This window comes from Myotis brandtii, unplaced genomic scaffold (genome assembly GCF_000412655.1).
Source record: "Myotis brandtii unplaced genomic scaffold, ASM41265v1 scaffold535, whole genome shotgun sequence".
Taxonomy (NCBI): domain Eukaryota; kingdom Metazoa; phylum Chordata; class Mammalia; order Chiroptera; family Vespertilionidae; genus Myotis; species Myotis brandtii.
In genome coordinates, this window is record NW_005369964.1 from 967,883 (window position 1) to 984,751 (window position 16,869).

The 16,869-nt window shown below is 47.3% G+C and overlaps 1 protein-coding gene across 1 annotated transcript; it reads right to left on the bottom strand.

Moving 5' to 3' along the window:
• Nucleotides 1–140: 140 nt before the first annotated feature.
• DDX24 (DEAD (Asp-Glu-Ala-Asp) box helicase 24) lies at nucleotides 141–16,752 on the bottom strand. Its single transcript, XM_005877845.2, has 9 exons — nucleotides 16,559–16,752; nucleotides 14,841–15,560; nucleotides 10,360–10,848; nucleotides 9,021–9,174; nucleotides 8,228–8,743; nucleotides 5,503–5,578; nucleotides 3,923–4,111; nucleotides 2,096–2,225; nucleotides 141–677 (listed from the first exon to the last, which is right to left on the bottom strand). Exons 2-9 carry the CDS (start codon nucleotides 15,553–15,555, stop codon nucleotides 403–405), a joined length of 2,544 nt encoding a protein of 847 aa, XP_005877907.1. The 5' UTR covers nucleotides 15,556–15,560; nucleotides 16,559–16,752; the 3' UTR covers nucleotides 141–402.
• Nucleotides 16,753–16,869: the final 117 nt, after the last annotated feature.

The window sequence follows — 16,869 nt, forward strand, 5'->3', positions numbered from 1 at the left end:
TGACTTCACACTGATCTGCAGAGCACTGGCCTCCTGCTCCATCCACACTGCCCAGTGGGGTGAGACACCCCCCATGTGCATCCTACAGCCGAGGACTAGGACAGAACCCCCCATATTCTGGCTAAAAATACAGGATGACATGCTGGTTCTGTTGTTTTTAATTAAGGAAATCAAGTTGAACATACAAGCCTGTAAACACTGAAATACAGAAACATGTAAGCTGCTGCACAGAATTCTTACTTTAAAACAACACAATCTGCATGAGGTCCCTCCCACTACGGGGCGGTGTGGGGGAGAGATTTCTGTAACCGGCTGACAGTGGAGTGAAAGGAAAGGTGGAAGTGTCCCACATAACCAGAGAGCACGGACCAGGTGTGGTCACAGCAGGCTGCCTCAGGGCAGTTAATTTGCACTTGTGCTTGGCTGGGGCTCCTGCTGCTGCTGCTCTTTTGTTTTGGGCTTTGGCTTCCTCTTCTTCTGCTTGGAGAGGCAGCTCAAAGCAGACTCACCGTTCCTCGGAGCAGGCCTGAGCACGGGCGGCTGGCCAGACTGAGTGGGATACTTGGTTTTCAGATCATCTTTAAACAGCGGTTGCGAGAGTAAATGGCGCAGCTCCTTCTTCAGGATCTTCATCTGCTTCTGTCTCCGACGCTCTTCTTGCTGGTCAGCTTTTCCTCCTTGAAACACAGTACGAAAAAGATCACATTTACCTGAAGACTTTCCCCTGATGGGGATGTCGTGAGGAGAAATGTTTTCTGGAGAGGCAGGCTCAGAAGTTCTCTGCGGAAGCTGGTGTTGTCTGACTTCTAACAGTTTAGGAGGGCCACTCTGTCCTTACCTGTCACAAAAACCCTCTAAGACAGAAATTATCTTAATTTTACAGTCCAGGAAATTCAGAGGTCACTTGCTGAAAGTCACAGAGCTAGCTGTCAAACAGACTAGAACCCAAATCTCCAGACTTGTTATCAGTTTTCTTTCTACACCCCCTACCCACTTGCAGCCTGGGGTTTGACAACTCAAAGCTACAAACCCCTCAGGAGACAGGACACGTCTATGCAGCCCAGCTCCCCTGCGCCTCCCCCGCAGCACTGTGACTACCTTGCAGGGGCGGGCACAGCCCAAGGGCTCACACCGGCCTGTCCTCGGGAAGGGAGCAGAACCTCATGTATCTACAGCCCAGGCCCCAAGCCCGAGCTACCAGGAGGACTAGCTCACTGTCATCAAGCCCAATGGTTTGGTTCCTGCTTCTATGCTGAGCACACAGTAGTATGTCTGCCTCTGACTCTTGGTTTTGGCACTGAGATGCCAACACCCCAGCTGAACTACTCACTTGTGGGCTGGAAAGAGCAATGGGCCTAACTCGGTGTTGTCGGTTCCAGATGTGGTTCTGCCACTCCTGAGACTCGGGAACTTTCTAGAGCAGGGACCACACAGACACATCTCTGAATCCTGAGCCTCGGGCCCAGGTTCGGAGTTAGGGGCTCAGGAAACACCTGGTGGTGGGGCTGTTTTCCTGCACAAATGACTTCTCTTCTGTTCCCTAGTTCCCTATTTACAGGGTAACTATCCTGTGGTTTATGTCAGGAGACCATGCAGATCAGGTGAGCTGATGACCAAGTGCTTCGTTAGCTTGGAAGACAAGCAGAGTAGTAATGACAATAACTCGAAATGTATCAAATACTTTCCACTTGCCAGTCACTGTTGTAAGCACTCTAAATCCATAAGTCAAGCCATCTTCCCAACAACCCCATGAGGTAGGTACTTTATAACCCGGATTTTATAAATGAGGACACCCAGGCACAGGGAGATTAAGAAACCTGACCTGGTAACATCCAGTTAAGGGAATGGGGCAGCACTCAAACATGGGCAGTCTGGCCACATGTGGGTGGTAATGGAAGGCCCCAGACAAAGAAGACAGAGGCAAGCAAGACCGAGGGCTTTAGGCTCATCCGGGACAAGGGCCTGTCACAAAGAAGGAAAAGGCATCTTGCTGACAGTGACAGGACCCGTGGTAGTGGGGAGGTTCCAACAAAGCAAAGTTGAAGGGAAAACAAGCTGAACTCGCCCTTGCTCAAGGTCCGTCCAGCCCACTCACCCTTGTACATTTCCTCGTCCAGCTCAATCTCAAGGGCAGCAGCAGCCTGCTCAATCCAGGAGTTGTGCAGACAAGCCTGGAAGTTCCGATACTCGGCTTTCTCAACCTGCCGAGCTAACTGGACTCGCTCCTGGGGGAAAGGAACAGAAAGTGCTCATCTGACAAAGGGTTCAGGCCTCTGGGAAGCAAAGTCTGTTTAAGTTTGTTTAAAAATGCTCTTGAGCCCAGCTGGCATGGCTCAGTGGTTGAGCGTCGACCTATGAACCAAGCGGTCACGGTCAATTCCTGGTCAGGGCACATGCCCAGGATGCGGGCTCGATCCCGTGTGGGATGTGCAGGGGTAGCTGATCAATGATTCTCTCTCATCATTGATGTTTCTAGCTCTCTTTCCCTCTCCCTTCCTCTCTGAAATCAATAAAAATATGTATTTTTTAAAAATGCTCTTGCAATCAGTAGTTCCCAATGAAAAGGCAGAGGGCACGCGTGACATGTGGCACACACAGGACATCACAAGGGCCGGCATCCGAACGACCCTGAACTGCCCCCCTTGGAGCCTCCTCAGGCGGACTGCCAGCTACAGGCGTCCAAAGGACACCCTACCCCAGGCACCACAGCTGCTTCCACGGCTGAGCTGAGACCCTGAAACACCCCAACAGCCCCGAGTTAAGGCCCAGCTCTCAACCGCAGCAATAGCAAACTCACAGAACTGCCTTCCCTCTCTTTCAAGCTGTCCTTTGAGAAAAGCATTTCAAGTCTCCCTCTCATGGGTGTTGTGGTCAGACTGCAGTGACAGCGGAAGATGGAGAGATTTTGCGTGTGAGGGAAAGGAGTCACGAAAAGTCAGGGTGGCTCATATTCCCCCTTACTCAAGGTTATCCTCTGCGCCTCCACCTTCCACCTGCATCTCCACCGTCAACCTGCGTCTCCATCGTTCCATTTGCGTCTCCCATCAGACTTCCCCACATGGCTAACATGCCGTTTGAGCCAAAGGAGCCAACTGCTCTGCTCCCTCAGTTCCTGGAATTTCATCTCTTCACATCTCTATCTTTAGGAGGCTTGGAGAAAACCTCATCTCCTACCAATTCGACCACATGCCCACTGGTACCACAGTGCTCCATCTGTCCTGAATTTTAGCACTTGGTCGGCCTCACAAGCCAGTGGACCTCCACAGAGAATGCACCCGCTTTGCTATTTGATGCACTCTGGCCCAGAGTAAGCAGTACCCACTCAGGGAATGCCTGCTAAGTTAAAATAAAACCACAAAGGTGGGAATTACTGGCATCTGCTTCAGGACTGTGACGAAGCCTGAGTGTCTGCCTCAGCAAGCCACGGACCTCCCTTCCCTGCAGCCACCCCAGGATGTCCAGGCAGCAGGACTCACTGCATCCAGAGGAGGTAGTGGAGGTTTCAGAGACAGACAGTGAAGGTTCATTTGTGGCCACTCAGTCTTTCCCCTTATGCCAGGCACAGTGCCTCATTCCTTTTTTTTTCTTTTTTTTTAAAGAGAGTGAAAGAAAGAGGCAAAGACAGAAACATCAATGTGAGAGGAACACATCAATTGGTTCCTCCTGCAAGTGCCCTGACTGGGGCCAGGGCCAGGGAGGAGCCTGCAACCGAGGTACATGCCATTGACCAGGATCAAACCCGGGACCCTTCAGTCCGCAGCTCTATCCACTGAGCCAAACTGGCTAGAGCCTCGCTCCATTTTTTTTAATGAATCCCTTTGTTTAGCTCTTGGAAGAACCATTACTTAGTTTCCAAGGGTTATACTTCCAAGGTGAGGGAGCATGACCCTCCCCTCACTAGCGCTGGCTTTTCACTTTTTACCTTGACTGCGTCCATGTACTTTGTCTCCACAGGGAACAGTGGGATGTCCTCATCTTTCTTGAGGGTTTTGTAAATCTTCTTAAAATTGATCACATCCTCAGGCCCAATCAGCATCAGGCTGAGGCCTTCGTTGGTGGCACGAGCAGTTCGACCACTTCGGTGGACATAAATTTCCGAGGTGCGAGGGACCTGCCAAGGGAGGAACTGGGAGGTCACCATGTGGCCAGCACCAAGCACTGCTCCTCCCCTCAGGACCAGCAGCCCAATGCTGGAGCCTCCTCCCTCTCAGGCAGGCAGCTAGAAACCTCTCCAGCACCATGGACTGATCCAGCCCTTCCCAGCCCCACATTCAAACTGTCCCCAGGTTTACTACCAGTTCACTGTGCAGGCTCTGCCCTCCCATGCCCCTGCCCTGGTTCAGGCCCTCAGACTATCAAGTGGAAAATGGCAATCACTCTTCACTTTCCTTTCCCAACATACCCGCCTCTTCTCACTCAGCTAACTGCCCACTTCCCTGTGTTCTTTCCTCCTTCCTTTCCTACCTCTACATGCTCACATCCTTTCTACCTTTACATGCCAAGCATCTTTTAGAAAGCACTTTCCAACCTCCCAAACTAGAAGCTACCTCTCCCTCCCATTATATATCTATATATACATACATACATATGTGTATGTGTATATATATGTTAAACAGCATATCGGGACAACGCTCCAACCAACTGGGCCGCCCAGCCAGGGCTCTCTCCCATTATATTTTGAAACTTTCTAATATCCTCTGCCTTAAATTATGGCTGCAGTCACTTCATCTCTAGTGGATCTGCTACTTCTTAGGGGCTAGAACTGTATAATGTTCACCGGATATCTTTTACAAAGACCGACCCAGCCTCTTCCCCAAAAAGACGATTTGCTGAATTGAACTGGCTCCCTAAATTTGTTTTTTAAAGCATGAAGGACTAAAAAGGAGAAATGATGCCAGAATAGCTATCTTTTATTTGAGCGCTTTCCCTGTGCTGGGTGCTTCATCAGCATTAGCTCATTTAATTTTAGTAATAACTCTATGGGGTAAGTAGCATTTAGTCCCAGTTTACAAACAATGACATTGAAACCAGAGATGCTAAGTAACATGCCCAAAAGTAACCAACTATGAGGCAGCCAACACACATCAAACCGTGATATTCACTAGGAGTATACACAAATATTAACATCAGTATCAAGAGCTGCTAAAATTTAAGTGCTTATGCTGTGCTACATGGTTTTCTAAGCTCTTCACATGTAATAACTTATTTTACCTTAAGAACTTAAGAATTAGATACTATAATAACTGCCACTTAACAAATTTGTAGCTTGCCCAAGTAAAAGAGAGGGGCTCTTTGTATCAGACAAAGCCAAGAGGTTTGAGAATAAAGCTCACCACAGTGTTCCCACAGTGGCAACAGCTGGCTGTTCACTAGGTGCCAGTGGTATTCTGTGGCATGAGGCCTTGGGACCAACAATTCCTCCTCCCTCTCCTTCTCTCCCAACCTTTGCTTTAAAAACTCCCCATTTGATACTGGGAACTACAAGTTCCCTGATGCCCCTACCTGGTAATGGATGACATGCTGGACTTTAGGAATATCCAGGCCCCGAGCTGCTACATCTGTTGCCAGGAGAACACAACTGTGGTAGAAAAAGGAAGCTCATTAATAATACCTAATAGCTATCACTAATCAAATTCTTACCACCTGCTGAGTACTCCAAACACCCTATGAGATGTTATGTACGCATCTCCTTTTCACAGATTCAGAAACTTAGGCTCAGAGAGATGAACTTCCCGAGGTACATACATGGCCGTAATCAACAAGCCACACTCTGCAATACTGAAGACCACCTCAAGTGACTTCCGTGCAGCCACACATATTCCAGGTCGGTGACCTCATCCCCTATCACCCTCCCACTTACCTCCCTCCAGTCACATAGATGTCCTTGCTCTTCCTCAAACATGCCAAACATGCGCTTACTGTCAAGCCTTTGCACTTGCTATACCTAAGGTCCTAAAAGGTCTTCCTCAGATACTCACATTTCCTTACTTCTGCTCTGCTCAACCTCACCTTATCAGAGAAGCCTCCCTGGCCACACACTCACACAGTCTGCACAACTCCCCACACAACTTGACTGTTTAGCACTTAGTACCACCTGACAAACCATATACTTACTTTTCTTCTTTTATTTATATACTTACTTTTCAACTTATTATTTCCTTCCACTGTAAACTCCAGGAGACTGCATTGTTCACTGTGCTATTACCAGCCCCTAGAACAGCACCTGGTTCATAGTAAGCACTTGATAATGTGTGTGGAGTGATGTTTCTTAATATCTGTACAGTTCGAGGAAAGTCGAAAACACTTGAGGTCTTAAAAACAAGATTTTGGGCCCTTCAGGGTCCAAACTCCCTGTATCTCTGAGGTAGGGATGGGGAATATGATGCAAATTAAAGGCTGTCAAACATTAAACCATTGCTCTAAGTCAGTGATGGCAAACCTTTTGAGCTCGGCGTGTCAGCATTTTGAAAAACCCTAACTTAACTCTGGTACCGTGTCACATATAGAAATTTTTTGATATTTGCAACCATAGTAAAACAAAGACTTATATTTTTGATATTTATTTTATATATTTAAATGCCATTTAACAAAGAAAAATCAACCAAAAAAAATGAGTTCGAGTGTCACCTCTGACACGTGTGTCATGGGTTCGCCATCACTGCTCTAAGTCAAGGTCAACAAACTCTTTCTATAAAAGGCCAGGTAGTAAATTATTTTTGGTTTTGTGGGTGATAGTCTCTGTTGAAACTACTCAACTCTGCTGTTATGGTGCAAAAGCAGGCACAGAGAAACATGAATAAGCCTTGCTGTGTTCCAATAAAAAGTTACTAATAGAAACAGGCAGCCCTGGCCAGTGTGGCTCAGTGGTTGAGTAATGACCTATGAACCAGGAGGTCACCAGTTCAATTCCTGGTCAGGGCACATGCCTGGGTTGTGGGCTTGATCCCCAGTAGGGGGCATGTAGGAGGCAGCCAATCAATGATTCTCTCTCATCAATGTTTCTCTCTCTCTCTCCCTCTCCCTTCCTCTCTGAAATCAATAAAAATATATATATATTTTTAAAAAGCAATGAAAACATATTTTAAAAAGTTAAAATAAAAACTGGCAGTGAGCCCTGCCTGGATAGCTCAGTTGGTTAGAGCATTGTCCCCATATGCCAAGGTTGCGAGTTCAATACCCGGTCAGGTCACATAAAAGAATCAAGCAATGAATACATAAATGAATGCATAAAAATGTGAAACAACAAATTGGTATTTCTCTAAGAAAATCAATTAAAAAAACAAAACAAAAAAGCAGGCAGTAAGGCAGATTTGGCCTGTGGGCCAGTTTGCCAACTCCTGATCCAGTAAAGCAGTAACTCTACCTACCAACATTCAAAGCGAGTTAAACCAGACACTTGTTCTAGAAACTAATCACCCTGTAACCTGACAAAAAACACTGTGGGCAAATGCCAATTCAGAGTCAGCCTCAACCGGCCCAGGCCCTCAGCTTGATATCTCACCCTGCTGCCTGAGCATCCGTCTGGCCCTGAAGCAGATGGTCAATGACAACATAACACATAAGGCACGGCATGAGCTCTGGGGGCTGACAGGCTGGTTGGAGGCCCAGCTCTGTCAGGCTGAGAAACCTCAGGCAAGCTAACTAGCTTTTCTAGACCTTACTGTTTCTCACCTATAAATGAGAATAACGATAACAAATGATAGTAAAGCTAACATTTAGCAAGTATATACTACATGCCCGGCATTGTTCTAAACACTTTATATGCACAAATCTACTTAATCTTAACAGCCCTCTGAGGTGGCTTCTATTACTACACTAATTATGAGAAAACTGAAACAGAATTTGACCAGCTAGAAGGGTACAGCCAGGATTTGATCTCAGGCCATCTGTTCCAATCTGTTCTCTTACCATCAGTCTATTCTGCTTCTTCTCAAGAATGTTAGAAGTGAACGAATGTAGTAATGTATCTAAAATGCATCATAGTACTTACTCTATTCTTATGGTAGGTACTACTGTCACCACTGTTCATTATTAAGGAAGTTTCTGTTGGGCATTACCAGCAACCAAATGTACTAGACAGGGTAAGCCTGCCTCATACTGTTCAAAACAAGAGCACTTTATACTGATAAGGCCCCATAACAGAAGGTAGCTTCCCACCATCTTCCCACCATCCTGCAACCTTGACCCAATGGCTAGAGGCCGGGCTCTGGGGACAGGCCTGACTTACTCTTCCAGGCGAGCAAACTGCTCCAGGTTTCTGAGCCTCTGCTTCTGGTGCATGCAGGCGTGGAGGGTCAGCGGCATGATGTCTAAGACTTTGAGGAGCCCAGAGAGGCGTTTGATGCAGGAGATACTGTTGGCAAACACTAAGGTGCGGCCTGGATACTGCATCAGGAAGTAGTACAGATATAAGTCTTTCTCATCATTCTCACAATGGATCTTGGTCTCGGTCAGTGTCTCCACTGTGGCTTCATTTCTTGTGAGGTCAATGACCTTGGGCTTGCCCCTCATGCCAATCTTCTGCATGAGGATGTCCAGTTTGGCAGTTTTGTCAATTTTCTTGGTATGTTTCTTGTGAAGGACTCGAGCAGGAGCTTGATGTACCAGGGTCAGTGTGGCAGAAAAAACAAGTGTCTGTCTCTTTGGGTTGTATTGGGAGTCACTGAGCATCTCTAGGAGCTGTGAGAGCTCAGCAAAGTGGCCTTTCTCAACCATCCGGTCAGCCTCATCAATCACCAGGCACCTGCAGATCCAGACAGCCCCACATTCGCTGGTTAATAGCAGGTATGAGGAATCATCTAGAACATCCTACTACCACCCCACCCTCAAAACACACACACACACACACACCCCGCGAGGGCCTCAACTAATCTCCCTCATGCATGTTTGGTTTTCTGAAGGCCAAGGTTTAGCTGGTACCACATCATGACACTTTGTGACAGAGAGAAGGCACTGCACACACTACCAGGTCACTGCAGGCCCACTTCAGAACAGGGGGTGAGGGAGCTCCTGTCTCTCACCTGAGCTGCCGAAGGTTGCTCAAATGAGGGTGCTTTTCTTTAACGAGCTCCCACAGTCGGCCCGGAGTGGCGATCACAATCTCAGGCTGGCGGTTCAGCATTCTCTGCTGTTTCTGCGTGGACATTCCACCAACCAAAATAGCCGTTTTAATTCCTATGGTACACAAACATAAGGGACACCGTTATTCAGTCTAGTTGCTTTTCTTCCACAGCTGACACAGGCACCCCAGATTAGCAGAGGCAGTTACCAGCACAGCTCCTCTCTGCAGGGGGTGCTGAAAGAGTTGGCAGGACCTGACTGCTGGTGCCACTCCTAGAGGACTTTCCAAGTCTGGGATCTGGGCCTTGCCTATTTCCCCAACCTCCTTTCTTTCTACTCCCTTCTCTCCAACCACAACAGCTCCAGAAAAAACTGAGCAATGCTGCACCACAACTGGGAATAATGTTACCCGTGGCTGTGACACACCTCCCCTGGGAAGCCTGCCCATGCCCCTCAATTAGAATTCATCTGAATCTCCGCCAGTGCCTGGTATTCTCTCCTCCCTCGTGGAGGACTTCTCAAGGTATCCAGTGTGAAAGAAACACACAGAAGCATGCAGTCAAAGCGCTCGGCAAAGTACCTCACACGCAGTGAGAGTTGGTAAGTAACTGTTGCTTTTACTATAAAATACACACTCCCACTGTGCAGTTCCCCCAAAAGGAATTCCATGAGAGAATTAAGTTCTAATGCCCTAAGGCAGAGGTCGGCAAAGTTTTCCCTAAAGTGACAATCATAAACATTTTTGGCTTCGTGGGCTAAATGATCTGTCACAACTACTGCCCAGCCAGTATTGCTCAGAGATTGAGCATTGACCCATGAACCAAGAGGTCATGGGTTCCATTTCCGGCCACGGGACATGCCCAGGTTGTGGGCTCAATCCCCAGTACGGGGCGTGCAGGAGGCAGGTGATCTATGTTTCTCTCTCATCAATGTTTCTATCCCTCTCCCTTCTCTCTCTATAAAAATCAATAAAAACGTTTTTTAAAAAAACATCTACTACTAACTCTATTTCACTCTGCCTTGGTGGGCTGCACTTTATTTACAAAATCAGGTAGTTTGTCAAATCCTGCCCTAAGTATCCACTATATCCAACAAATTAATTTCCTGTGTATCTAGAATGGCATTAACTATGTCTTTCTTAGGACAACTGAGAAAGTAGAATTCAATTTTCTGTAGAGCATAATTCTCTGGCAGACGAGAAGTTTCCCTAGAGGGCAATAGCCACAGCTCGCTCACCTCTGCCACGCCAGCACCTAGGACCCTCTCAGGAAATACTTACTACATGGAACTAAACCTCACCTGTGAACCTGGCCACAGCATCGATGTGCTGTTTGACCTGGACAGCTAGCTCTCGGGTGGGAGTCAGAACCAGCCCAAGTAGAGGACGCTTTGGATGGGATTTACAGGTGATGGATTTGACATCGAACTCCTGTTGTAGTGTTCCAGTCTGTTCTTCATCAAGCTTTTCCTCTCTGTCCTCATCCTGTTTGGGGATGGACTTCTCCCTGATTAGGGAAGAAGGTCCTTCGCCAGCATCATCATCCCAGAAGGGCAGCACCTGGTCTGAGATGGCAGCTCCAGTCTCACTGGGCAGTGCTTCACCCTCTATCCCCATCTCATCACACACAGATCCAGACTCAGTTCCAGCCTTGCTTGGTGACCCAGTCTCAGCTCCAGTCTCACCAGGTGGCGCTGCTGTGTTACTCAGAGCTGGGGTAGGCTTCTTCACCTGCCACTGCAGCACTGAATGAATCATTGGAATGGCAAAGGCCAGCGTTTTCCCACTGCCTTAGAAGTAAAGCAAACAGACAAAACAAGCAAAAACAGTGTGAATCAACAGATGCACATATTTTTGTCTGAGGTTCTTTCTTTACACAGAATAAGGAACCCTTGAAATAGCAAAGTACCACCCAGACCAACCCAAAAACCCCCCACCCTGCATAGGCTCCCCTACAGCACTGCACCTATAATTAGGAGCCTGAGGAAAATCTGGCAAACTGACATTGCAATACGTCACCAATGATGAACTAAGGACAAATGTCCAAGCAATGAAACCCTAAAGAGATGGGCAAGCCGAAACCGGTTTGGCTCAGTGGATAGAGCGTCGGCCTGCGGACTAAAGGGTCCCGGGTTCGATTCCGGTCAAGGGCATGTACCTGGGTTGCGGGCACATCCCCAGTGGGGGATGTGCAGGAGGCAGCTGATTGATGTTTCTCTCTCATCGATGTTTCTGACTATCTCTCTCCCTTCCATTATATTAAAAAAAAAAAAAAAAGAGATGGGCAAGTTGTATGTGTGTTTTGTTGTTGTTAAGGAAAAACACATTGCGGGGGGGGGGGAGAAAGGGACATCTGTAATAGTTCTTTCCCAAAACCTTTCTTTGGTGAGGAAGGAGGAAGTAAGAAAAATAAAATCTTAGTTTCTGAGAAAATTTTAAATTGGCATACTCTTGTCTATGCTTAGACAAGAATGAATGGCCTCTGAATGTACATGGAATCGCAATTCCTATCATGTGGGTGGTCAAAACAACCAAAACAAAACACCTGGAGTTGAGAACTTAAAGTAGCTCCAAAGTCATAAAGCCCAAGCAGAAACAAGTAAATGAGCTCTGGATGAAGAAACCTTTATCATAGCCTCAAGAACTCTCCCAAATAATTTTCAGAGGAAAACGAACAGCTCTCAGTATTAAAAACGCACAAAGAACGAGGTGCTATAGCAGAAACAAGAAGAATAAAAGAGCAAAAAACAGACCCACAAAACTTCAGAGAAGAAAAACAGCACTTTCCAACAGAAACAATGAAAGCTAGAAGACAGTGTAACAATATTTGTATTTGAAGATCTGAAAAAATAACTGAGAATCTAGAACTCTACACTCAGCAAAAATTTCTTTCAAAGCAAATACAAGATAAGGACTTTTTTAGGCATACAGAAGTTGAAACAATTTATCATCAGTAGAGCTGAACTAAAAAAAACATTAAAAGAAGTCTTTCATGCAGAAGAAAATCTGGATCAACAAAAGGAATGATGAGCACCAGAAATGGTAACATGAATCAATATAAAAGATGCCTTTTTTCTTATTTAAACTTCTCTTAAAAATAATTGACCATCTAAAGCAAAAATAACATAAATGTATTTGGGGATTCCTAACGCATTGTAAAGTATAAAATGAAAAGCACAAAGAAGAGGAAAAATGGAAATATAAGAGGCTGCCTGGGGATGAAAAGGAGGGAGGCCAGGGAAGGAGATTACAAAGGGGTCCAAAGCATCTTGTGGGGTGGTGGGTATATTCATTACCTACATGGGCAGCAGTTGTCCACTGCCCCAAGCTTTTTGAATCTTGGACCTGCAGATTCACAACATCCCATGCGATGGCCTGATAGGAGCTGAGGTATAACTCCCAATGTCAGGCTTTAGCCACAGTGGCTCACAGAACCTTGCCTACCTGCCTTCCAGAAACCCATTGCCACGCCTCTGCACGTACCAAAGCAGTGTTGCCAAATGCGTAACAGCACAAAGATCCAATCTAGAATCCAGGCACCCCAGATTTCAGCTGTGCAGGTTTAGGGACTCCGTCTATCCTCTGTGATGTCAAGTTTCCACATCAGTAAGATGGGAACAATGGAACTTACCTCAGGGTGGTTGTGAGAGCTTAACACAGGGCAAGACACATTTTTTTTTTTAATATATTTTATTGATTTTTTACAGGGAGGAAGGGAGAGGGATAGAGAGTTAGAAACATCGATGAGAGAGAAACATCGACCAGCTGCCTCCTGCACACCCACTACTGGAAATGTGCCCGCAACCAAGGTACATGCCCTTGACTGGAATCGAACCTGGGACCCTTCAGTCCGCAGGCTGGAGCTCTATCCACTGAGCCAAACCGGTTAGGGCAGGGCAAGACACATTTTAAATGCTAAGTAAATGTTCTAACTCATTATTACCTTCATTCCCCTTTCTTGAGGTCTCCTCGCTCTTCCATCTACTACGTGACTGTTCCACAGGAACTCATCCCAGGTTTCCTGACCACTTTCAGAAGGCACTAAGTGTCTACAACATGGTCTAGTCCTATCCGTACCATAGAGTACTCACTAAGGCTACTGAGCACTTAAAATGTGGTTACTCTAAATTGAGATGTGCTGCAAGTTCAAAATACACACAGATTTTTAAAAGTTAGTATAAAAAGGAATGCAAAGTAGCTCATTAACAATTCTACATATATTACATACTGAAATGTTTTTTTATAAAATTGGTTAAATATATTGTTAAAATTAATTTCACCTCTTCTTTTTTACATTTTTAACATGGCTCCTTGGAAACTTGAAATTATATATGTGGCTCACATTTTATTTACGTGTGTGTGTGTGTGTGTAATTAAAAAAAAAGGGTGATATGCTAATTAGACCGGATGTCCTTCCGGACAAACTTCACGATGAAGCCGGGGCTTCGGGTCCAAGGCAAGCCGCCACAGTGGCAAGGGCTGAACCCCTTGCACGAATTTCATGCATCGGGCCTAGAGGCAATTGAGAAGCATGGATTCTGAGGCAACAAATATTTGCTAAGCAGCCTATAGAATACTAGGCCCGGCAAAGAAGTGAGGACACAAAGGTGTCTCTAACACTGATGCTCCCAGCTAGAGAACACCAAGGAAGGAAAAAAATACACCCATAAAGCAGACAGTCTGGCTGCAACAGAGGGGACACAGAAGACGGAGCCAAGTATCCCAGATCCAATACTTACTGCTCATGAGCCCTTGGAAAGAAAGCCCTGCTTCATCCTCTCTGAACCTGTGTTCTCATATATACTAGAGGCCCGATGCACAAAATTTGTGCAAGGGGCATATATACAGGAGGCCCAATGCACGAATTTTGTGCAAGGGGCTGGGGGGGGGGGGGGGGGGGCGGCCACCGCGGCTTTGTCCAGAAGGTCTTCCGGAAGGATGTCCGGTCTAATTAGCATATTATGCTTTTATTATTATAGGTGTGTGTGTGTGTATGTGTGTAGAGGGTGTCCCCCAAAAAATGTATTCACACTTTAATAGCTGATAGTTCAATTTTGAAAAACGCGCGCGCGCGCGCACACACACACACACACACACACACACACAACCCATGGTCTAGTTGGACTAACAGTTCCAGGAAGTATAAGCTCCTCCCCGCACGCAGTTTAGTCCACCCAGGGAAAGTCAACCTGTCATTGCTTCACAAAGTCGTGACTTGGGGAATGCGGGAACTTTAAACAATGCCTAATCCCAACAGGCAGCTCATGCCAAATCTGCCAACAAAATCCACCTAATAAACATCCACCATACTCAGATCCTTCCAGCGACAATAAACCACCAACTCCCAAAGCAGCACTTTTTATCTTTGGACAATTGAGAACCGGACACTCCTTCCTTACACGGATGAAGATCCACCTCTCCAGAGGGCTGATCCTAGCCCTGCTCTACTCCTCTGAGCCACTTAGAAAAGGCTCAAGAACAGGAAAAAACTACCATTTGCACATCACTTACAATGACTTCAATTTTACTTTACTGTGGCATTTACATTTCACCCACACACAAAAGAAATAGGTTGCCGTTGTCCCCATTCTATAATGGGCATACACTGCTCAGGAGATCAGGCAACTTGCTTAGGCTACTGATCAGGAACAGGCAGAGTACAACTGGCGGACTTCTAAACACCTTCACTAACAGTGCTTTCATGGTTCTGTTCCCAACACCCCCTCTCTCCCGGTCACCCAGCCTTGGCAGCCAACGGCTCCGTCCAGATGAGGTGCCCTACCTGTCTCGGCCGCCCCGAGGATGTCCAGTTTGTCGCGGATGGCAGGAGCCAAGGTCAGAGCTTGGATTGGCGTGGGCGCAGAGAAGCCGAGGGCGCTGAGTGCGCGGAGAACTGGCCTGGGTACAAACAGATCCTTCCAAGCGGACACATCTGCCTTCTGGTCACGCACTTCAGGCAGCCATGTCTTGGCTTTTTTGGGCACCTGTGGAGTAGCTCCCTGGGAAGGCTCCGATTTTCTTTTCTCTTTCTTTTTCTTCTTTTTTGGAACAGTCAGAGCCGGGCTTCCTGGTGCCATCTCCCCTCCCTCTGGATCAGGACAGACTGCGCCATCTCCCTGGGGCCCTGGCTCTGCCTCTTTGACCTCACTCTCTGTCTGGGCACTGGTTCCTTCAGACTCCACATCTTTGCTCTTCTTCAACTTCATCTTCTTCTTTGCAGAGCTACACTCTCCTTCCTCCTCGCCTTCTGGGACAGCGTGGGCCTTTCTCTTCTTGGGCTCCCCCTTTGAGAAGAGACTGGAGGAATTCTTGGCAGGGGAGACCAGCCGGTAATCCGTCAGTTCCTCAAAGCATACCAGGTCATCCATCTGTCCATCTGCAAACATGTTTGGGTCAATCTTCACCTGCTTCCATTTCCCCACAACCTTGATTCCCTTCCTCTGAAACTTGCCATGGCTTGGTGACTTTGGCCTTGAGTTTGTGTCCTTCAACTTCATGGTGGCTGAAAGGGAGAAACATTCCATTACGTTGGCAGCTGAGAAGCATGGCTTCTGAGGCAACAAACATTTTCTAAGCAGCCGACAGAATGCCAGGCCCTGCACAGAAGTGAGGACGCAAAGGTGTCTCCAGCACGGACGCTCCCAGCCAGAGAACCCCACGGAAGGAAGGAAATGCACCCACGAAGCAGGCAGCCTGGTGCGACGGAGGGGGAGCCAAGTACTCCAGACCCAATACTTACTGCTCGTGAGCCCTGGAAAGAAAGCCCAGCTCAATCCTCTCCCAACCTGTGCTCTCACCTTTTTACAAGGAAGAAGGGCCTAATCATGTTCAAGTCACAAAATGGAGGACGAAGCCAGCCACACTCAAGCCATTTTGAAGGCAGAATAAAATTGTGGGGTTTTTTTTTGGGGGATAATTCCCCAAGAATTTGTAGTAACCCTTTTTTAAAAAACAAAACAAAAAACTATTGATTGCCCTGACTGGTTTGGCTCAGTGGATAGAGCATCGGCTGCGGACTGAAGGGTCCCGGGTTCCATTCCGGTCGGGGGCACATGCCCGGGTTGCGGGCTGCATCCCCAGTAGTAGGGGGCGAGGAGGCAGCCGATCAATGATTCTCTCTCATCACTGATGCTTCTCTCTCTCTTTCCTTCTCCCTTCCTCTCTGAAATCAATAAAAATACATTTTTTAAAAAGTGCACAGCTTTCTTCCTTTTCAAGTCTTGCCCCGAGCGGGCAAATAAATGCCGTTCCCCGTGCTGGCCTTGGCCTAATGCCCCAAAGCATCCAGGCTTTTCCCTACCTGTGAGGTGGTTTAAGAACCATTAAACACGTATCGTCTGAGCGGAACTTCTCCCTTCCTCTCTGAAATCAATAAAAATACATTTTTTAAAAAGTGCACAGCTTTCTTCCTTTTCAAGTCTTGCCCCGAGCGGGCAAATAAATGCCGTTCCCCGTGCTGGCCTTGGCCTAATGCCCCAAAGCATCCAGGCTTTTCCCTACCTGTGAGGTGGTTTAAGAACCATTAAACACGTATCGTCTGAGCGGAACTCGCTCCACGCTTTCCCTTTCCAGAAAGGCTAAGAAAAACACCCTGTCGACAAGACAAACGCGAACCCCGGTGCCAAGCCGGACCACCACCGGCAGCTGAGTCCGGGCTGGACGTACGGGTGGCCTTCGGGGGCCTCCGTTTCCTCGTCAGGAAAAAAGGGGTGCTGTGGCTATTCGTTCTACTGGGTCCTCAAACCCCCAACACAAAACGGTGACGCACGTCAAAAACCGCCCGGCATGGCGCCTCCGAGGGGCGCGCACCT